The sequence below is a fragment of the Rhinolophus ferrumequinum genome, chromosome 23 (assembly GCF_004115265.2).
Source record: "Rhinolophus ferrumequinum isolate MPI-CBG mRhiFer1 chromosome 23, mRhiFer1_v1.p, whole genome shotgun sequence".
In the NCBI taxonomy this organism is placed as follows: domain Eukaryota; kingdom Metazoa; phylum Chordata; class Mammalia; order Chiroptera; family Rhinolophidae; genus Rhinolophus; species Rhinolophus ferrumequinum.
The window spans coordinates 44624790-44645458 of NC_046306.1; the positions used below are offsets into that span (position 1 = coordinate 44624790).

Consider the following 20669-nt stretch of genomic DNA (forward strand, 5'->3'; position numbering starts at 1 on the left):
CGAGTCAGAGCCTATGTGTTTCAGCAGTTCTGTTTACTCCTGCAGGGATCCGCCTAGTTAGGTGGGGAAAGGGGCAGGGTGAGTTGTGAGAGGTGGCCCAGAGCAATGGCAGCGACCACCACCACAGCCAGTCCAGCTTCCACAGCTCCTTCCCCTTTGATGGAACTACTTGGTCTTCGAGTCTGTGTCAGTGGACCACAGTTCTCAGAACTGCAAATATTTTGTTCTTTTGATCTGACGCTGCTACTGTTCCGCTTGTAGCCCTGGGCAGATGGAGGCGGAGCGAGCTATGGGAGGAGAGGGAGAGGGCGTCTAGTCTCAGTGCCTAAGGCTTCTGTTGTCTACTCGGCAGTGAGGGCTTAAACCACCGTTTTCAGTCTTCTTCCCTCAGTCTTTTCTCCGAGGTTTCTGCCGTGAGCGTTAGGTTCAGCCGTGTTATATGCTGTCCCCTCAGCCCTGTGGGCCATAAACAGTGCCCTAGCAGTCTGAGTTCTTCCCTTTCCCACAGCTGCAGTAGTTTAGGGAGCTCGGAGCACCGAGCTAGGTCTGTTTTCTATGCCCGCTCAGCCCCGTCTCCACACTTCTCCCTTCCATTCTCCCCTGCTCGTGCAATTTGCCCACCTTTAGGTGATTTCAGTAGTGAGCCTCTCGCCTGTCTGCTGCGCAGGGAGTCCTTTGTCGAGTTATAGTTTTTCAGATTGTTGTAAATTCCAGGGGAGATTTCCAGAGGCCCACCTCACGTTGCCATTTTTATTAATGTCTCATCATTCTTTCTTATGACAGTAATATTCCATTGTATACATGTACCACTATTTTTTATCCAGTTGTCTATTTATGGGCATTTCGGTTGTTTCCATATCGTAGCCATTTTGAATAGTGCTACAGTGAACACAGGGGTGCATATATTTTTTTGAATTAGTGTTTTGGATTTCTTTGGATAAGTATCCAGGAGTGGAATTACTGGGTCATAAAAAATTTTAGTTTTTTGAGGAATGGCCATACTGTTTTCCATTGTGGCTGCACCAATTTGCAATCCCACCGACAGTGCGCAAGGTTTCCCTTTTCTCTACATCCTCGCTAACACTTGTTGTTTTTTGATTATTATGGGCATTCTGACAGGAGTGAGGAGGTATCTCATTGCTGTTTTTATTTGCGTTTCTCTGATGATAGACACTGAGCATCTTTTCATATGTCTATTGGCCATCTGTATGTCCTCTTTGGAGAAATGTCTGTTCAGGGCCTCTGCCCATTTTTTTAATTGGATTGTTTGTTTTTTTGATGTTGAGTTGTATGAGATACATGTATATATAATATGTATGTGTATATATATATACATATATATAATGTGTATATGTATACATATGTATTATACACATGTGTGTGTGTGTATATATGTGTATATATATATATTAACCCCTTACAGATGTATCATTGGCAAATATCTTCTCCCATTCAGTGGGATGTCTTTTCGTATTGTTGATGGTTTCCTGTGCTGTGAAAATAGTTTTTAGTTTGATGTTGTCTCATTTGTTTATTTTTCTTTTCTTTCCCTTGTCAAGGAGAGATATTAATAAAAATATTACTAGAGGTAACGTCTGAGTTTACTTCCTATATTTTCTTCTAGGAGATGTTTGGTTTCAGGTCATACATTTAAGTCTTTAATCCATTTTGAGTTCTTGTATATGGAATAAGAACGTGGTTCAGTTTCTTTTTCATTTTTTATTTTTTTTTTTGGATTGTATCCAGTTTTCCCTGCACCATTTATTGAATAGAGTGTCTTTACTCCGGCGTAAATTCTTCCTTCCTTTGTCATAGATTAAATGACCATGTAGGCATGGATTTATTTCTGGGGTCTCTATTCTGCCTCTTTTTATACCAGTACCATGCTATTTTGAGTACGATTTTGTATTATAGTATAATTTGATATCAGGTTTCGCGATACTGCCAGCTTTGTTCCTATTTCTCAGAATGGCTGTCGCTATTTAGTGTCTTTTATAGTTCTGTATAAATTTTAGGATTATTTGTAGTACAGTGAAAAATGCCATTGGCATTTTGATAGGAATTGCATTGACTCTATATATTGCTTTGGGTAGTATGGATGTTTTGATGATGTTAATTCTTTCTATCCATGAGCACGATATGATATATGCTTTTATTTATTTGTATCATCCTTAATTTTTTTTCAGTGTCTTAGAGTTTTCCTAGTACAGGTTTTTATCTCCTTGGATAATTTTATTCCTAGCTATTTTACTTTTTTTGATGGAATTGTAAATGGGATTCTTGTCTTAATTTCTCCCTTCAACAGGTCATTATTGGTGTATAAAAATGCAAGCGATTTCCTAATATTAATTTTGTATCTTGCTACATTACTTAATTAATTTATCAGTTCTAATACTTTTTTGATGGAATCTTTTGGGGGTTTTATATATAGTATCATGTCATCTGCAAATAATGTCAGTTTTACTTTTTCCTTTCCAATTTGGATGCCTTTTATATCTTCTTCTTGTCTGATTGCTGTGGGTAGGACCTTCAATATAGCATTGAATAAAACTGGTGAAAGTGGGCATCCTTGTCTTGTTGCTGATCTTAAGCAGAATGCTTTTCACTTTTCCCCATTGAGTATATGTGGATATGTCATATATGACCATTATTATGTTGAGATATGTTCCCTCTATTCCCACTTTACTGATAGTTTTTATTATAAATGGATGCTGGATATTGTCAAATGCTTTTTCTGCATCTGTTGATATGACCATATGATATTTGTTTTTCATTTTGTTGATGTGGTGTATCATGTTAATTAATTTGCAAATATTGAACCAACATTGTATACCAAGAATGAATCCCACTTGATTGTGGTGTATAATCTTTTTAGTGTATTGCTAGATTCGGTCTGCTAATATTTTGTTCAGAATTTTTGCATCTAGGTTCATTAGAAATATCGGCCTATAGTTTTCTTTTTTTGTAATTGTCTCATTTTGGAATCAGGGTAATGGTGACCTCGTAAAATGAGCTTGGGAGCCTTCCCTTCTGTTGAAGTTTTTGGAATAGTTTGAGAAAAATAGCTGTTAATTCTTTTTCAAATGTTTGGTAAAAGTCACTTGTGAAGCCATCTGGTTGAGGGCTTTTGTTTGTTGGGAGCTTCTTGATTACTGATTTGATTTCATTAGTAGTAATTAGGTTAGTTCAGATTTTCTGTTTCTTTTTGATTCAGTCTTGGAAACTTGTATGCTTCTAGGAATTTACCTATTTTTCCAGATTGTCCAATTTGTTGGTGTATAATTGCGCATAGTATTTTCTTAAATTTTTGTTGTATTTCTGTGGTATCCATTGTTAATTCTCTTTCATTTCTTATTTATTTGGGTCCTCTCTCTTTTTTTCTTGATGAGTCTGGTTAAAGTTTTCTTAGTTTTGCTTACCTTTTCAAAAAAAAAACAGCTCTTGGTTTCATTGATCTTTTGTATTACTTTTTTATCTTCTATTTCATTTATTTCCACTCTGATCTTTATTATTTCCTTTCTTGCATTCATTTTGGGCTTTGTTTACTATTCTTTTTCCCATTCCCTTAGGTGTAAAATTAGACTGTTTATTTGAGACTTTCTTGTTCCTTTAGGTAGGCCTGCAGTGCTGTGAATTACCCTCTTAGGACTTTTCTTGCTGTGTACCATAGATTTAGTGTTGTTATGTTTTCATTTTCATTTGTCTCAAGATATCTTTTGAATTCTTCTTTGATCTCATTGTTGATCCATTCATTATTTAGTAGCATGTTATTTAGCCTCCATGTGTTTGTGTGTTTTTCAGGGGTTTTTTCATTGATTTCTAGTTTCGTATCACTGTGGTCAGAGAAGACTCTTGATATGATTTCAGTCTTCTTAATTTTATTGAAACTTGTTTTGTGTCCTAGCATGTGGTCTATCTTGTAAAGTGTTCCATGTGCACTTGAAAAGAATGTATATTCTGCTTCTTTGGGTGAAATGCTCTAAAAATGTCAATTAAATCCATCTGGTGTAGTGTGTCATTTAAAGCCACTGTTTCCTTGTTGATTTTCTGTCTGGAAGATCTGTCCTTTGGTGTCAGTGAGGTGTTAAAGTCTCCTACTGTGATTGTGTTACTGTTGCTGTCTGCCTTTATATCGGTCAATATTTGTTTTATATATTTAGGTGCTCCTATGTTGGGTGCATAAGTGTTTACTAGGGTGATGTCCTTTCGTTGGATCGATCCCTTTATTATTTTGTAATGTTCTCCTTTGTCTCTTATTATGCTCTTCATTTTAAAAATTATTTGTCTGACATAAATATTGCTACCCCAGCCTTTCTCTGCTTTCCATTTCCATAAAATATCTTTTCCGTCTTTTTACTTTCAGTCTATGTGTGTCTTTCAATCTGAGGTGGGTCTCTTGTAGACAGCACATGCAGGGGTCTTGTTTCTTTATCCACTCAGCTACCCTTTGTCTTTTTTTTTTTTTTCACTTTACTCTTTTTTTTTTTTTTTTTTTTTTTTTTATTTATTTTTTAATTTATTGGGGTGACAATTGTTAGTAGAATTACATAGATTTCAGTTGTGCAATTCTGTATCACATCATCCATAAATCACACTGTGTGTTCACCACCCAGAGTCAGCTCCCCTTCCATCACCGTACATTTGATCCCCCTCACCCTCATCCCCCACCCCCCAACCCCCTTACGCTCTGGTAACCACCAAATTACGTTCCCCAGATTAATTTTCAAACCCCGTGGCCATCCTGTGGTCACCGACTGCCCTCCAATCCCCTCACCCTCCCTTTGTCTTTTGATTGGAGCATTTAATCCATTTATATTTACAGAGATGATTGATAGGTACATAGTTATTGCCATTTTATTATTCATATTTTGATCTTCGTTTGTTTGTTTTTTCCTCTCTTCTGCTAAACCATGTCCTTTTAACATTTCTTGTCATACTGGCTTGGTGGCAATGAATTTCTTTAGCTTTTCCTTGTCTGGGAAGCTCTTTATCTCTCCTTCAATTTTAAATGATAGTCTTGCTGGGTAGAGTAGCATTGGTTCTAGGCCCTCGTTTTTCATCACTTTGAACATTTCCTGCCACTCCCTCAGGCCTGCAAAAATTTCTGTTGAAAAATTGGCTGAAAATCTTACAGGAAGTTCTTTGTAAGGAACTAGTTGTCTTTTTCTTGTTGCTTTTATGATTCTCTTTGTCTTTAATCTTTGCCATTCTAATCACAATATATCTTGGTGTCGACCTCTTTGGGTTCATCTTGTTTAGGACTTTTTGTACTTCCTGAGCTTATATGTCTGTTTCCTTGCCAGGTTAGGGAAGTTTTCAGTCATTATTTCTTCAGGTAGGTTCTTGATCTCTTGCTTTCTCTCTTCTTCTGGTACTCCTATGATGTGAATGTTGTTATGCTTGATGGTGTCCAAAGGTCCCTTAAGCTATCTTTGTTTTTTAAAATTCTTTTTTCATGTTGTTTTGATTGTTTTTTTCTGCTACCTTGTTTTCCAAATCGCTGATTCAATCCTCTGCTTCATCTATCTAATCTGGTGTTGATTCTTCTAGTGTATTTTTCATTTCAGTTATTGTATTCTTTATTTCTAACTTGTTCTTTTTTATGATTTCTGTGTTCTTCTTTATGCTTACTACCTCTTTGTTGAAATTCTTACTAAGTTCCTTAAGCATTCTCATAACCAGTGTTTTGTTTTTTGTTTGTTTGTTTGTTTGTTTTTTAATTTATTGGGGTGACAGTTGTTAGTAAAATTACATCGATTTCAGGTGTGCAATTCTGTATCACATCATCCATAAATCACACTGTGTGTTCACCACCCAGAGTCAGCTCCCCTTCCATCACCATACATTTGATCCCCCTCACCCTCATCCCCCACCCCCCAGCCCCCTTACCCTCTGGTAACCACCAAATTACGTTCCCCAGATTAATTTTCAAACCCGTGGCCATCCTGTGGTCACCGACTGCCCTCCAATCCCCTCACCCTTCCCCCCACCCCCCACCCCTCCCGCCCATGTAGCAACCTTCAGTTTTTCCTCATTGTCTCCAAAACTGTTTCTGATTAGTTCATTCACTTATTCTTTTCTTTAGAATCCGCAAATAAGTGAGATCATATGGTACTTATCTTTCTCTGTCTGACTTATTTCACTTAACATAATCTTCTCTAGGTCCATCCATGTTGTTGCAAATGGTAAGATTTCTTTCTTCTTTATGGCTGCATAATACTCCATTGTATAAATGTACCACAGTTTCTTAATCCAGTCATCTACCGATGGGCATTTTGGTTGTTTCCATGTCTTAGCTATTGTGTATAGTGCTGCAATAAACATAGGAGTGCATAAAGATTTTTGAATTGAAGTTTTGGATTTCTCCGGATAGATACCTAGGAGTGGAATTACTGGATCATAGGGTAGTTCCATTTTCAGATTTTTGAGATACCTCCATACTGTTTTCCATAGTGGCTGCACCAATCTGCAATCCCACCAACAGTGCACAAGCATTCCCTTTTCTCCACATCCGCGCCAGCACTTGTTGTTTGTTGATTTATTGATGATAGCCATTTTGACTGGGGTGAGGTGGTATCTCATTGTGGGTTTTATTTGCATTTCTCTGATGGTTAGTGAGGTTGAGCATTTCTTCATATTTCTGTTTGCCATCTGTATGTCCTTTTTAGAAAAATGTCTCTTCAAGTCCTCTGCCCATTTTTTAATTGGATCGTTTGTTTTTTTGGAGTTGAGTTGAGTGAGTTTTTCATAGATTTGTGATATTAATCCCTTATCAGATATATCATTGGCAAATATCTTTTCTCATTCAGTAGGATCCCTTCTTGTTTTATTGATGGTTTCCTTTGCTGTGAAAAAACTTTTTAGTTTGATATAATCCCACATGTTTATTTTTTCTCTTAGTTCCCTCGAGCGAGGGTATATATCAGTAAAAATCTTACTCCGGGTAATGTCTGAGAAGTTTCTTCCTATATTTTCTTCTAGGTATTTTATGGTTTCAGATCTTACATTTAAGTCTTTAAGCCATTTTGAATTTATTTTTGTATATGGTGTAAGGAGGTGGTCCAACTTCATTTTTTTGCATGTGTCTGTCCAGGTTTCCCAGCACCATTTATTGAATAGATTGTCATTACTCCATCGTACATTCTTGCTTCCATTGTCGTAGATTAAATGGCCATATAGGCGTGGATTTATTTCTGGACTCTCTATTCTGTTCCATTGATCTATGTGTCTGTTTTTATGCCAGTACCATGCTGTTTTGATTACTGTAGCCTTGTAGTATAATTTGAAGTCAGGTATTGTTATCCCTCCCACTTTGTTCTTATTTCTCAAGATTGCCTTTGCTATTCGGGGTCTTTTATGGTCCCATATAAATTTTAGGTTTATATGTTCTATTTCTGTGAAAAACAACGTTATAACCAGTGTTTTGAACTCTGTCTTTGGTAGGTCAGTTGTCTCTAATATTTCATTTGGTTGTATTTCTGGATGTTTCTCCTGTTCTTTTCTTTTCTTTTCTTTTAAAGATTTTATTGGAGAAGGAGAACAGGACTTTATTGGGGAAGAGTGTGTACTTCCAGGACTTTTTTTTTTCCCAAGTCAAGTTGTTGTCCTTTCAATCTTAGTTCAGCTTCAAGTTGTTGTCCTTTTAGTCTTAGTTGTGGAAAGCGCAGCTCAGCACCAGGGCCAGTTGCCATTTTCTAGTTGCAGGGGTGCAGCCCACCATCCTTTGCGGGAGTCGAACTGGGAACCTTGGGTTGAGAGGACGCACTTCAACCAACTGAGCCATCTGGGAGCTCAGTGGCACCTCATCTCAAGGTGCTGTGTTCACTCTTTAGTTGTAGGAGGTGCTGCCCACCGTCCCTTGTGGGATTTGAGGAATCGAACTGGCAACCTTGTGGTTGAGAGGACGTGCTCCAACCAACTGAGCCATCCGAGAGCTCAGCAGCAGCTCAACTCAAGGTGCCGTGTTCAATCTTAGTTGCAGGGGGCGGAGCCCACCATTGCTTGCGGGACTCGAGGAATTGAACTGGCAACCTTGTGGTTGGGCCCATGTGGGAATCGAACCGGCAGCCTTCAGAGTTAGGAGCATGAAGTTCTAACAGCCTGAGCCACCGGGCTGGCCCTCTCCTGTTCTTTTCTATTTATTGATTTATTTATTGATTTTTTACTTAAAGTTTATTGGGGTGAGAATTGTTAGTAAATTTACGTAGATTTCTGGTGTACAATTCTGTAATACATCATCTATATATCACATTGTGTGTTCACCACCCAGAGTCAGTTCTCTTTCCATCACCATATATTTAATCCCCTTTACCTTTATGTACCATCCCCCTCCTCTCTTACCTTCTGGTAACCACTAAACTATTGTCTGTGTCTATGAATTTTTGTTTCTTCATTTGTTGGTCTTGTTCTTTTGTTGTTTTCAGTTTTATATACCACATGTCAGTGAAATCATATGGTTCTCGACTTTTTCTGTCTGACTTACTGTGCTCAGCATAATAATCTCAAAATCCATCCATGTTGTCGCAAATAGTACTATTTCAAAATCTTTTCTTATGGCAGAGTAGTATTCCATAGTGTATATATACCACATCTTTATCCAATCATCTTTTGAAGGACACTTTGGTTGTTTCCATGTCTTGACTACTGTAAATAAAGCTGCATTGAACATCGGAGCACATATATCCTTACGGATAAATGTTTTCAGATTTTTTTGGGTAGATACCCAGGAGAGGGATTGCTGTGTCATGTGGTAATTTTATTCTTAATTTTTTGAGCAACCTCCACACTGCCTTCCATAACGGCTGCACCAGTCTGCATTCTCACCAACAGTGAGTGTATGAGGGTGCCTTTTTCTCCACAGCCCCTCCAACATTTGTTACTATTTGTCTTGATGATGATAGCCATTCTGACTGGGGAGAGGTGATATCTCATTATGGTTATTATTGGCATTTCTCTGATGACTAGTGTCTCCTGTTCTTTTATTTGGGACACATTTCTTTGTTTCCTCATTCTGGCTGTTTCTCTGTGTTTGCTTCCCTATATTAGGTAGGTCACCTATGTCTCTCAATCTTTGCTTGGCAGCCTTATGTAGTATGTGTCCTGTGTGGTCCAGTGGCGCAGTGTCCCTGATCTTTTGTGTGTGTGTTCCAGGAGTGTCCCTTGTGTGTGTATTCTGTTGTAGGTGAGCCTTGATTCCTTTTGGTGTGATGGTGAGTGGGATTGACTCCCAGGCTGAATGATCGAGGATTGGCTACACCCACGGTGTATGAGCTGCTATGTGGCAGGTAACCCCTCAGAAGGGCATCCACCCCCACCAGCTCTTGTGCCTGTTGCGAACCCTTTGGGTTTGTCTCCTATGGGGCTAACAAGATAGTGCTCTCATGTGGTCTGAAGCTGGCCTCTGAGTATGGTGTTTCTGTCATCTCTTGGGAGGTACTCCTCTGCGGGCCAATTTTAGCCTTTCCTGTGACTGGCCTGAGGCCACCTGGTGGGAGCTACCCTGTTTCCCCGAAAATAAGACCTAGCTGGACCATCAGCTCTAATGCGTCTTCTGGAGCAAAAATTAATATAAGACCCAGTCTTATTTTATGATAAAACCCGGTCTTATCTAACATAATATAAGACTGGGTCTTTTATTAATTTTTGCTCCAAAAGACACATTAGAGCTGATGGTCTGGCTAGGTCTTATTTTCGGGGAAACATGGTATATGTGGTTGGTTGCTGCCTATGGCAGACCTGGAGGTATGTGTGGGTGGCCTCTCTGTGAACCGAGGATGGTTTCTACCATTACTGGGCCTGGGACAGCTTAGTAAAAGACTCAGGGCCTTCTAGGCCTCTGGGCTAGTTGACCTGACATTGACAGAGTCTGTGGCGATGCAGCACTAGCTGGGCGGGACGGGATTCCAGGGAGTCATGAGGTGTGGCTGGTGATTTTTACCAGGTTAATGCTTATTCAGTTCTTGCACCCATGCCCGGCCTGTGACCACTTTGGAAAACTGAGAACACTGCAGCCAGCCAGCCAGCCACCACTCTTCTAAGACTCACAGATCCCCAAACGCCACCAAGAGAGGCTGTGGCACAAGTTGTGGCTCACTGTCTGCCACCAAAGTTCTCTGGGCAGCTGCAGACTACTGCTGTAAAAGGCTTCTGCAGCTTGTGGTTTGGGACCAGCCACCCAAGAGCCAAGAGTGCTGCCAGCAGTGCAGCATTACTTGGGCGGGGCAGCGTTTTTTTGGGAATTACAGGATGTGTGTGGTGGTTTTCACAAAGTTAATGCAGTTTCAGTTTTTACAGTGGGTGCCGGGCCCATGACCACTTCGCAAAAATGCCTTGAATGAAACCACAGCCAGCTACTACTTGCCTCAGGTTGGCAGGTTTCCAAGAGCCACCCAAGAGTGGCTGTGGTGCAGATTGTGGCTCACTGCCCACTCTCAAAAGTTCCCCGGGCCACTGTGGCTTGTCTGCTGTTGTAGAAGGCTTCTGCAGCTTGCAGGTCAGGGCTGGTGTCCTGGAGCCAAGAGTGCCCCAGGCAATGCGGTATTACCTGTGCGTGGCAGGGATCCAGGGCGTGACCAAGGTGGTGCACACGCATGGATTATTTCCCGACCACTGCTGTCGCAGATTGTCCCTTTGGGGGAGGGTTCAACATAGAAAAGATGGGCCTTCCTGTAGGCTACACGTGAGGCAGGCTTCACACAGGGACAATGGGTGCTGTCCTTCCAGCCCTCACCTCAAAGCCACACGACTCAGTTTTTCCAGGTATGTCTCTAGCACCTCTTGAGTTGCCGCCCCTCCACCAGAGACCAGGTGAGTGTTTTCGAGTGAGTTATTCTATGTGTGTGCCCGTTAAGAGGGCATCTGGGTTTCCAGCTGCCTTCCATTTCACTGGGATGAACAGACAGAGCCCTTGCTGATTTTCACTGCCAGATGTTGTGGGAACTCCTCTTTCCCGCAGAGGACCCTTGAGTATGGATGCCTGGTGTGGGACCGGGACCCTTCCCTCTTCAGGGGGAACCTCTATCACTGAGATGTTCCTCCTGGAGTTCAACCACTATCTGTGTGGGTTTGGGGTCAGCCTGTTTCATGTCTCCACCCCTCCTACCAGTGTCGATGTGGCCTGTTTATATCCTTAATTATAGGGGGTCTGTTCAGTTCATCTTAAGATGATTCTTTAGGTTTATTGTTCTATAATTTGTTTGTAATTTTGGTTTGGTCCTGGGATTCAGTAGGCATAGTGTCTACCTGAACCACCATCTTGGACCTTCTCCCCTAAATACTAATATTTTAAAAGCTCACATGAATAAGCCAACCATACACCTTAAAAAGCTGAAAAACCAAGAACAAACTAAATCTAAAACAAGCAGAAGGAAGGAAATACTAAAGAGTTGAGCAGAAATTAATGAAATAAAGAATAGAAAAACAGTAGAGAAAAATCAAAGAAAGGAAAAGTTAGTTTTTTGAAAAGAAAACCTAAATTGACAAGCTATTAGCTAGACTGACTAAGAATAAAAAGAGAAAAGATGCAAATAACTGAAATCAGAAATGGAAGTTCGGACATTACTACCGACTTTACAGAAATAAAAAGATCATAAGGGAATACTTTAAACAATTATATGTCACTAAATTAGATAATTTAGATGAAATGGACTAATTCCTAAAACTCAAGCGACTGAAACTGACTTAAGGAAAAACAAGAAAGTAAGGAGGTTAAATTAGTAATAAAAAAAATTACCCACAAAGAAAAACCCACACAAAGATGACATCACTGATAAATTCTGCCAAACATTTATGGAAGAATTAATACAAATTCTTTACAAACTCTTCCAAAAAAATAAATAAATAAAATAGAGGAGGAAACACTTCCGAACCTATTTTCTATGGTTAATATTACTCTGGTACCAGAACCACACAATGGCATCACAAGAACACAAAGCTACAGTCAGTATTTCTTATGAATATAGTTGCAAATATCTTCAACAAAATACTAACAAACCAAATCCAGAAAGATATATAAAGTGCTATATACCACGAACAAGTACAATTTATCCTAGGAGTACAAGGTTGGTTTAACATCCAAAAATCAATTCATGAAATATACCATATTATTAAAATAAAGGACAAAAACCACATCACATGAGCATTTCAATAGATGCAGAAAAACTATTTGACAAAATTCAACACCCTTTCATGATGAAACAAAACAAAACAAAACAATAAATTAGGAATAGAAGGGAACTTCCTTAGCCTGATAAAGGACATCTAGAAAACACCCACTGCTAACATTATACCTAATAATGAGAGACTGAATTCTTTCCCCTAATATCAGGAATAAGACAAGGATGTCTGTCTACTGTTACTACTTATGTTCAATATTATATTGGAGATCCCAGCTACGACAAGTAGGCAACAAATAAAAGGCCTCCGGATTGGAAAGGAAGGTGTAAAACTATCTCTATTTGCATATGACCCAATTTTATATATAGAAAATCCTAAAGAATCTACTAAAAAACTGTTAGAACTCATAAACAAGTTCAGCAAAGTTGTAGGATACAAGATCGATGTACAAAATCAATAGTATTTCTATACATTTGCAATGAACAGGCCAGAAATGAAATTAAGAACACAATTTTATGTACAATAGCATCAAAAAAGAGAAAAGACATCTTGAAATATTAAATCTTTTCACAAAAGGAACATACCATTTTATCATTGTACCAAATACTGCTTTATACTCCTGACGAAAGTCCCATAGTTTTCTCATTTCTTGTTAAGATGTTCTTGGAGAATTAAAAAAGAATTTTTTTTTCTATCGTGATATGAGAACCTTTTCCCAATGCATATTTTATTTTGTAGATCCTGGACTGTAGGAAAGCTATTGGAATTTATTTGGCAACTAATCACTTTCTCAGTCATTAAGTTTTTACAGTTTTTCAGTTGAATCTCTTGCATTTTTTAAATTACTTTTTCTCTTCCAACTTTTATAGTTATGATTTGTATTTTTTGTTACCTTATTATTTTAAAGTTACACTTCCAGATAGTGTTAAATCATGCCGATGACAATGAACATTCTGTCTCTGTCTAGTGTTTTACACTGAGTACTGCTTGGTTTTGATTACTAGCTTGAGATAGGTCTGAATGTTATTATCTCAAGGGAATATCCTCTATTCCAATTTTATTAAGTATTGATTATTGGGACTACATGTTAAGCTTTATTAACCCTTCTAGCACTTTTATCCTCTCACTACTCCCATGTTTGACTTTTATGCTCCTAGAGGAAAACCTGTGAGGTCATATTATGTTAATCTTTCATGTTCCCTGAATTTAGTTTTTCTTTAATTGGAATAAAATATACATAATATAAAATTTACCATTTAACCACGTTTAAGTGTACAATTCAATGGCATTAAGTACATTCATGTTGTACAACATCACCACTATCCATTTCTAGAACTTTTCCATCATCCCAAACAAGCTCTGTACCTATTAAATATTAGCTGCTCCTTCCCACCCCACCCCACCCCGAGCGCCTGGTAAACAATATTTTACTTTTTCTCTATGAATTTTCCTGTTTTAGTTTTCTCATATAAGTGAAATAAAGTATTTTGCCTTTTGTGTCTGGCTTATTTCAGCATAATATTTTTAAGGTTCATCTATGTTGTAGCATGTATTAGAATTTCATTTTTATGGCTGAATAGTATTCCATTGTATGTGTAGATCACATTTTGATTATCTGTTGATCTGTTGATGGACACTTACTTGTTTCCACCTTTTGTCTATTGTGAATAATGCAGCTGTGAACGTTGGTCTACATGTATCTTGTTTGAATCACTGGTCTCAATTATTTGGGGTATTTACCTAGGAGTAGAATTACTGGATCATATGGTGATTCTGTGTTTAACTTTTTGAGGAACCACCAAACTGTTTTCCATAGCAGCTGCAGTATTCTACATTCCTACCTGATTTGCTTTTCCACCTCCAGGATTTTTGTATCTCTAGTCATAATTGAAATTCATTAGTAGTTTTTGTGTATGTGTGGTACTGGATTGATTCTGTTTGTCCATTATACTCAAACCAGCTTGATTTTGAACATTCTTCCTTGCTTTCCATGTTCTGCTACTGATGGTATGATATGATAATTATCTATTTCTTAAAAGTTAGAAGGAAATGCCTGTCAATCTTTCTGGGCTCAGTGTCCTTCAGGGATGAAATTTTTTGGTAGATTTATCCAGTACTTCATTTTCTTTTGGAGTGAATTTTCACCATTTATATTTCCCTATAAAATAGTCTATATCATTGAATTATAAAAAAATTTAGTAGTTTAGCTAAGTACATAATATTCTCTATTAAAAAAACTACTCATCTGTGGTTATCTCACCTTTCTGATCCCTAATTTTGTATATTCTTTTTCTAGGCTCAAACTTAATCTATTTCTTTTTCTTGAAGGAGCAGCTCTTGGGTTTATTAATTAATTTTGTGTTTATGTCTGAACTCTTTTTAAACACGAAAATATTTTTGTCTTGCTGATTATGCAAGTTTAATAAAGACTTGTAAGTTTTTTTCCTTCTGTTTGCCTTTTAGAAAGGTTTTCAGACTTGCATACAAGATTTACTACTGACCATATAGCACTGATTGAATAGAATCTAGAGAAATTACATTTTATTATGGGAACTTATACTTTCACATATTAAAAGATTATGAATTTCACCATTAAATATTCACATGAAGAGATAACGTTGGAAATCTAGAAACTTATGTCCTATATAAGAAAAAAACTCAGGATGAGAGAGAAAGAAAAATACCCCAAAGAACCATCTAGATTCAGCTTTAAAGGCAAATAGCTAAACTGTCTCCATATAGGAGGGAGAAGGGTTCTGTGGAGTACCCTGCTGAGAACACTAGGCTGGCTATATTACTAGATTTCAGAAACCCTGTCCTTTAACTAACAGACTCTTGCGGAACTATTTACAAATGTAGAACTTCCTGATAAAAATAATGACAAAAATTTTAATATAAGGTCTGTGGAGTTTTCAAAACTAAATAGTTTTCTTCTCTGAATTTCTTAGTGCAATATTTATTTTTGGTTTTATCTAAAATTACTAACTACTAACTGCCCTTATTGCACTATGCTCATCTCCCATCCTAGGTTTCAGGTTTCCTGGAGAGTCCCAAAACATTGATAGTGCTGAGTAACACCAGACACCTCTCTCAAAGCCCTTAATGTCTGCTCACTGAGCTGACAGCACAGCAGATATGCCGATGCCCTCCTTTGCTGCCCTTATTGTTCACCACCTGAGAGTGCTAGATGCTCAATAATGACCGTTGAATAAACCAGGTGAATGAGTGAGTAAATTACATTATAGATTAGCATATTAGTCAGCTTTACTGAGGCATTATTTACATATAGCAAAACTTACCAGTGTATACAATTGTGTAACCACAATCAAGGTAAAAAGTATTTCCATTACTCTAGAAGTTCCCTGTGTCCCTTGAAACCTCCTTGTATCCCTAGCCCTTGGTAACTACTGTTCTGTTTTTCTGTCCGTATAGTTTTGCCTTTTCTAGAATTTTAGATAAATGGAATCATACAGTATATAGTCTTCTGTGTCTGTCTTATTTAATTTAGCATAATGCTCTTGAGATTCATTTGTATTCAATGTGTCAGCAGTTCCAGGTATGTTTTTAAAACTGCTTTGAATATTTTTTTATTCCACTTCACCTTTTCCCCCTTTTTGAATTTTTCAATTACAGTTGACATGCAATATTTTATATTAATTTTAGGTATGCAGCATAGTGGATAGACATTTATATAATTTAAGAAGTGATCCCCCTGATTAGTCAAGTACCCACCTGACACTATACATAGTTATTACCATGTTATCATTGGTTATATTCCTTAAACTATAGTTTACATCCCCATGACTGTTTTATAACTACCAATTTATATTTCTTAATCCCTTCACCTTTTCCACCCTGCCCCCAGCTCCGCTCCCATCTATCAACCCAATAAACCTAGTACCCATCTGACACTATACATAATTATTACAATATTATTGACTGTTTTCCTTATGCTATGCCTTACATTCCCTTAACCACTTTGTAACAACCAATTTGTACTTCTTAATTCTTCTCCTTTTTCACCCATCCCCTGAAGACCCTCCCACCTGGCAACCATCAAAATGTTCTCTGTATCTGAGTTTGTTTTTGTTTTGTTTATTTTGTTCTTTAGGTTTTGCATATAAGTGAAATCATATGGCATTTGTCTTTCTCTGACTTACTCTGCTCAACACAATACCCTGTAGGTCTATATATAGATATAAATATAGATGTAGACATATAGATATGTAGATATGATATATATATATGATATATAGATATGATACATCTATATATCACCTCTTTTTTATTCATTCATCCATTGATGGACACCCAGGTTGCCTCCATATCTTGACTATTGTAAATAATGCTGCAATGAGCATATGGATATACATGTCCCTTTCAAGTAGTGTTTTGGGTTTCTTTGGATTAATACCCAGAAGTGGGATTATTGGGTCCTTCTTTGTCTCTTGTTATAACCTTTGTTTTAAAATCTGTTTTGTCTGGTAAGTATTGCTACTCCAGTTTTTTTCCATTTCCATTTTCATGAAATAATCTTTTTCCATTCCTTTACTTTCAGTCTGTGTGTGTTTTTCGATCTGAAATATATGTTTCTTGTAGGCAGCATATGTAAGAGTTTTGTTTTCTTATTCATTCAGCCACCCTATGTCTTATGATTGGTGCATTTAATCCGTTTACATTTAAAGTAATTAACAATAAAATTATTGCCATTTTATTATTCATATTTTTATCTTTGTTTTTCTTCTTAAAGAAGTCCCTCTAACATTCCTTGTAATACTGATGAACTCCTTTAGCTTTTTCTTGTCTGGGAAGCTCTTTATCCTTCAATTCTAAATGATAGCTTAGCTGGGTAGAGTAATCTTGGTTGTAGGTCCTTGCTTTTCATTGCTTTGAACATTTCATGCCAATTCAAACTCTGGCCTGCAAAGTTTCTGTTGAGAGAATTAGCTGATAGTCTTATGAGTGCTCTCTGTAGATAACTAACTGCTTTTCTCTAGCTGCTTTTAAGATTGTTGTTAACCTTTGGCATTTTAATTATGATGTGGATTGGCGTGGGCCTCTTCGGGTTCATCTTGTTTGGGACTCCCTTGCTTCCTGGGCTTGCATATCTATTTCCTTCACCAGGTTAGGGAAGTTTTCTGTCATTATTTCTTCAAATAGGTTTTCAATTCCTTGCTCTCTCTCTTCTCCTTCTGGTATCCCTATGATGTAAATGTTGATATGCTTGATGTTGTCCCAGAGGCCTCTTAAACTACCCACATTTTTTTTTTATTCTTTTTACTTTTTACTGTTCTGTTTTGATGTGTTCTGAACCTTCTAAATTGCTGATTTAGTCCTCTGCTTTATCTAATCTACAGCTGATTCCCTCTAATGTATTCTTCATTTCAGTTATTCTTCATTTCTGTCTGGTTCTTTTTTATGTTTTCTATCTCCATTTTTATGTTTTCTATCTCTTTGTTGAAGTTCTCACTGAGATCACTGAGCATTCTTATAATCAGTGTTTTGAAACCTGTGTCTGATAGATTGCTAGTCTCCATTTTGTTTAGTTCGTTTTCTGAAGCTTTGTTCTGATCTTTCATTTGGAGCATGTTTTTTTGTCTTCCCATTTTGGCTGCCCCCTGTGTTTGTTTCTATGTATTAGGTAGGGATGCTATGTCTCCCAATCTGAATAGAGTAGCCTTATGTAGTAGATGTCCTATGGGGTCAGTGGTGCAGTCTCCCTGATCACCTGAGCCAGGTGCTCCAGGTGTGTCCTTTGTGTGAGTTGTATGTGCCCTCCTGTTGTAGTTGAAACTTGGTGGCTGTTTGCACATCAATGGTAGGGATTGACCCTCGGACTCATTGGTTGTAAGGATTAGCCTTGGCTGCATGGAGGAGCACTTGTGCAGGGGCTGACCCTATGGAGCAGGATTAGCTTTAGCAGGGCTCTGGTGCCTGCCCAGTGTGCCCTTTGAGTGTCATCTTTGGAGGTGAGATAGCTGGGCAATGCTCTGGCTTGGTCTGAAGCTGACCACTGGGCATGTCAGCCCTGGGGACTCCTGGGAGGGGTCCTGCTGCAGGCCAGGTTCAGCCACAGCCTGTGCCCTGCCCAGGACCACCTGGCATGAACCACAAAGCAATCTGTAGATGGCCCCCACCCATGCTGGGCTTTAAGATACCTAGAGAGGCCAAGATATGAACTGAGGCCAGCTTTCGCTAGTGCCAGGCTTGGGGCTGCTCAGCATGAGGTGTAGGACCCCCAAAGCCAAATGCTGCTTGTTTGGGTTTTGTGAATCTTTGGGAGATTTTAGGAACATCTACTGCATGAGCCAAGGTGGGTCATTTGTATGGAAAAGCCACTGGAACCGAATGGGTATGCCCAAAAATTGGGTTTAGTGGGGTCTCAGGAATCATCAGGACGGGTTAAACAGTATTAGCTCGGTTGATGGAGACTCAGTTATGGCTGCTAGGAAGGGGAAAAGCTCAAAAAAGAAACAATGAATTCTACCAGCACTTCTGTCTGGAAGAAAACTGCCCCTCTATCTCTCGCCCTGAAGGCAGACAGCTCAATTCCTCTCTGTATATCCCTGGCACCTTTCGAGCTGCTGGCCCAGGGTTAGAGATCAGAGTGAATGAGTACGTCAGCAAGTAAGTCTGTGTGTGGGCATTTCAAGAGGATCATCTGGGACTCCAGCAGCCCTTCATCTCTGCCACAATCTCTGCTGGTTTTCACAACCAGAAGTTACAGGGACTTCTCTCCCTGGCACTGGAACCCTGGGCTGGGAAGCCTGGTGTTAGGCTGGGACTCCTTCCTCCTCTGGAGGGGAGACCTCCACAGCCAAGATCTGCCTCCCGATTTTTAACAATCATACGGGGTGTGGGACCAGCCCATTCCTCATCTCTGCCCATCTTACCAGTCTCAAGGTGCCTTCTTCTGTATGTCTTCAGTTGTAGGGCTTTGGTTCAGCTGGACCTCAGGCAATTCTCAATGATGGTTCTTCTGTAGTTTAATTGTAACCTTGATGTGGCTGTGAGAGGAGGCAAGCACAGCACTTACGTACTCCATCATATTGACTGGAAATCCAATACATTTTTTTTAATCAATCCAGAAATAAATAACTGGCCCCACTAAGGTTTTGCTTGATATGGTAAGTTAGAACAGTGGTTCCCAAAGCTGCTCTAGGGGCTCATGCTGAGTCCCCAAAATCATTTCAGAAGTGTCCGTAAGGTTACGATTTTCATAATGGTACTATGTTATTTACCTTTTTCTTTCTCATTCTTTCATGGAGCACTATGGAGTTTTCCTGATACTACATGACATGTGGTATTGCAACAAGACTGAATGCGGAAACAGATACAAGAATCTGTCTGTCTTTTATTAAGCTGTCTGCCTTAAAGAAATTTGTAAAAATGTTAATTGCACTCTTCTCCCTAAAAGTTTTTGCATTGGGAAAATATAACCAATTTTTATAACATGTTAATTATGTTAACAATGTGTTGGGTTGTTTATTGTTATTAGATTCATTAATAGATGTTTTAAAAAATTATTTGTTTTTACTTCTCATATGACAAATAGTAATACATTTGTCATATAGTAAAACAGAAGCTCTTTGGAGGGGGGTGCGGGGTCCTCAATTTTTTAGTTGTAGGAAAGCCCATAGTCTAACAAGTTTGAGAATATGTGGACTAGGGACATTTTTGAAAGGGGATCAGTAACAGGATAAGGAAGTCTTGGATCTGGTTAGAGATTAGAAGAAGATCTTGACACCCTGGGATGACAACCTGGCCTGAGGTAGCTGGAGAAGGAGCCTCTGTTAGGTGATGTCAAAGAGACAAGGGCAGACACGGGAAGACATACAGTTGACAGCCACAGTCTTGTTTTCAGCCGTCTGCCCCCCCCAGGACCTGGTTGGGTGGGTTCTGTTGATGTATGCTCTTCTTACAAGGAGCTGATGGGACCCGCCTGTGGCTGGCTTGAGGGAGGGTGATCACCAGGCCTACAAGACCGCCAGTGCCTTCTATGATGGAGTGGCAGCCCTGGTCTGATACAAGGTTGGGCACTTTCTGACGATCTGATGTCTGTGCTGTGTTCTGATCCCAGGGAGAGCATAGGAAATGATTAGTACTGTTACTTTGGCTTTCAGGAAAAGATTTTATCCCTACAGTAGTGTTCTAAGATCAAATTAAAAAAGTGCCTAAAATAATTATTTTAACAAAAGCAGGTGGGAGGCTATTCTTATTACTGGCAATATTCTTGTGGGAAAACATATATGTGAATCTTGGTTAGTAATTTTGATAATGCTATTAATAAACTATAGTAAAATTGCACCTACTGCCTTTGATCTGTTAATTACTTTTTTCTTGCAGGCGAAAGGGCCTGTGGTTCCGACTGAGGAAAATACTTCTCTGTGTTTTGGGGTTGTATATTATCATTCCATTTCTCATCAAACTATGTCCTGGGATACAGGCCAAACTGATTTTCTTGAATTTTGGTAAGTGCCATGTGTCCATTTTTCCTTTAATTTTTAGTAAGAGTTCATTTTCGTGATGGTTTATATATTTATATACCCACCACC

At 38.6% G+C, this 20669-nt stretch overlaps 1 protein-coding gene across 1 annotated transcript in view; it reads left to right on the forward strand.

Moving 5' to 3' along the window:
* ABHD12 (abhydrolase domain containing 12, lysophospholipase) overlaps nt 1–20669 on the forward strand; it is a 78150-nt gene that overhangs the window by 34216 nt on the left and 23265 nt on the right. The window contains exon 2 of the mRNA XM_033095007.1: nt 20461–20585. Coding sequence (XP_032950898.1) covers nt 20461–20585 — 125 coding nt within the window. The remainder of the gene's footprint in view (nt 1–20460; nt 20586–20669) is intronic.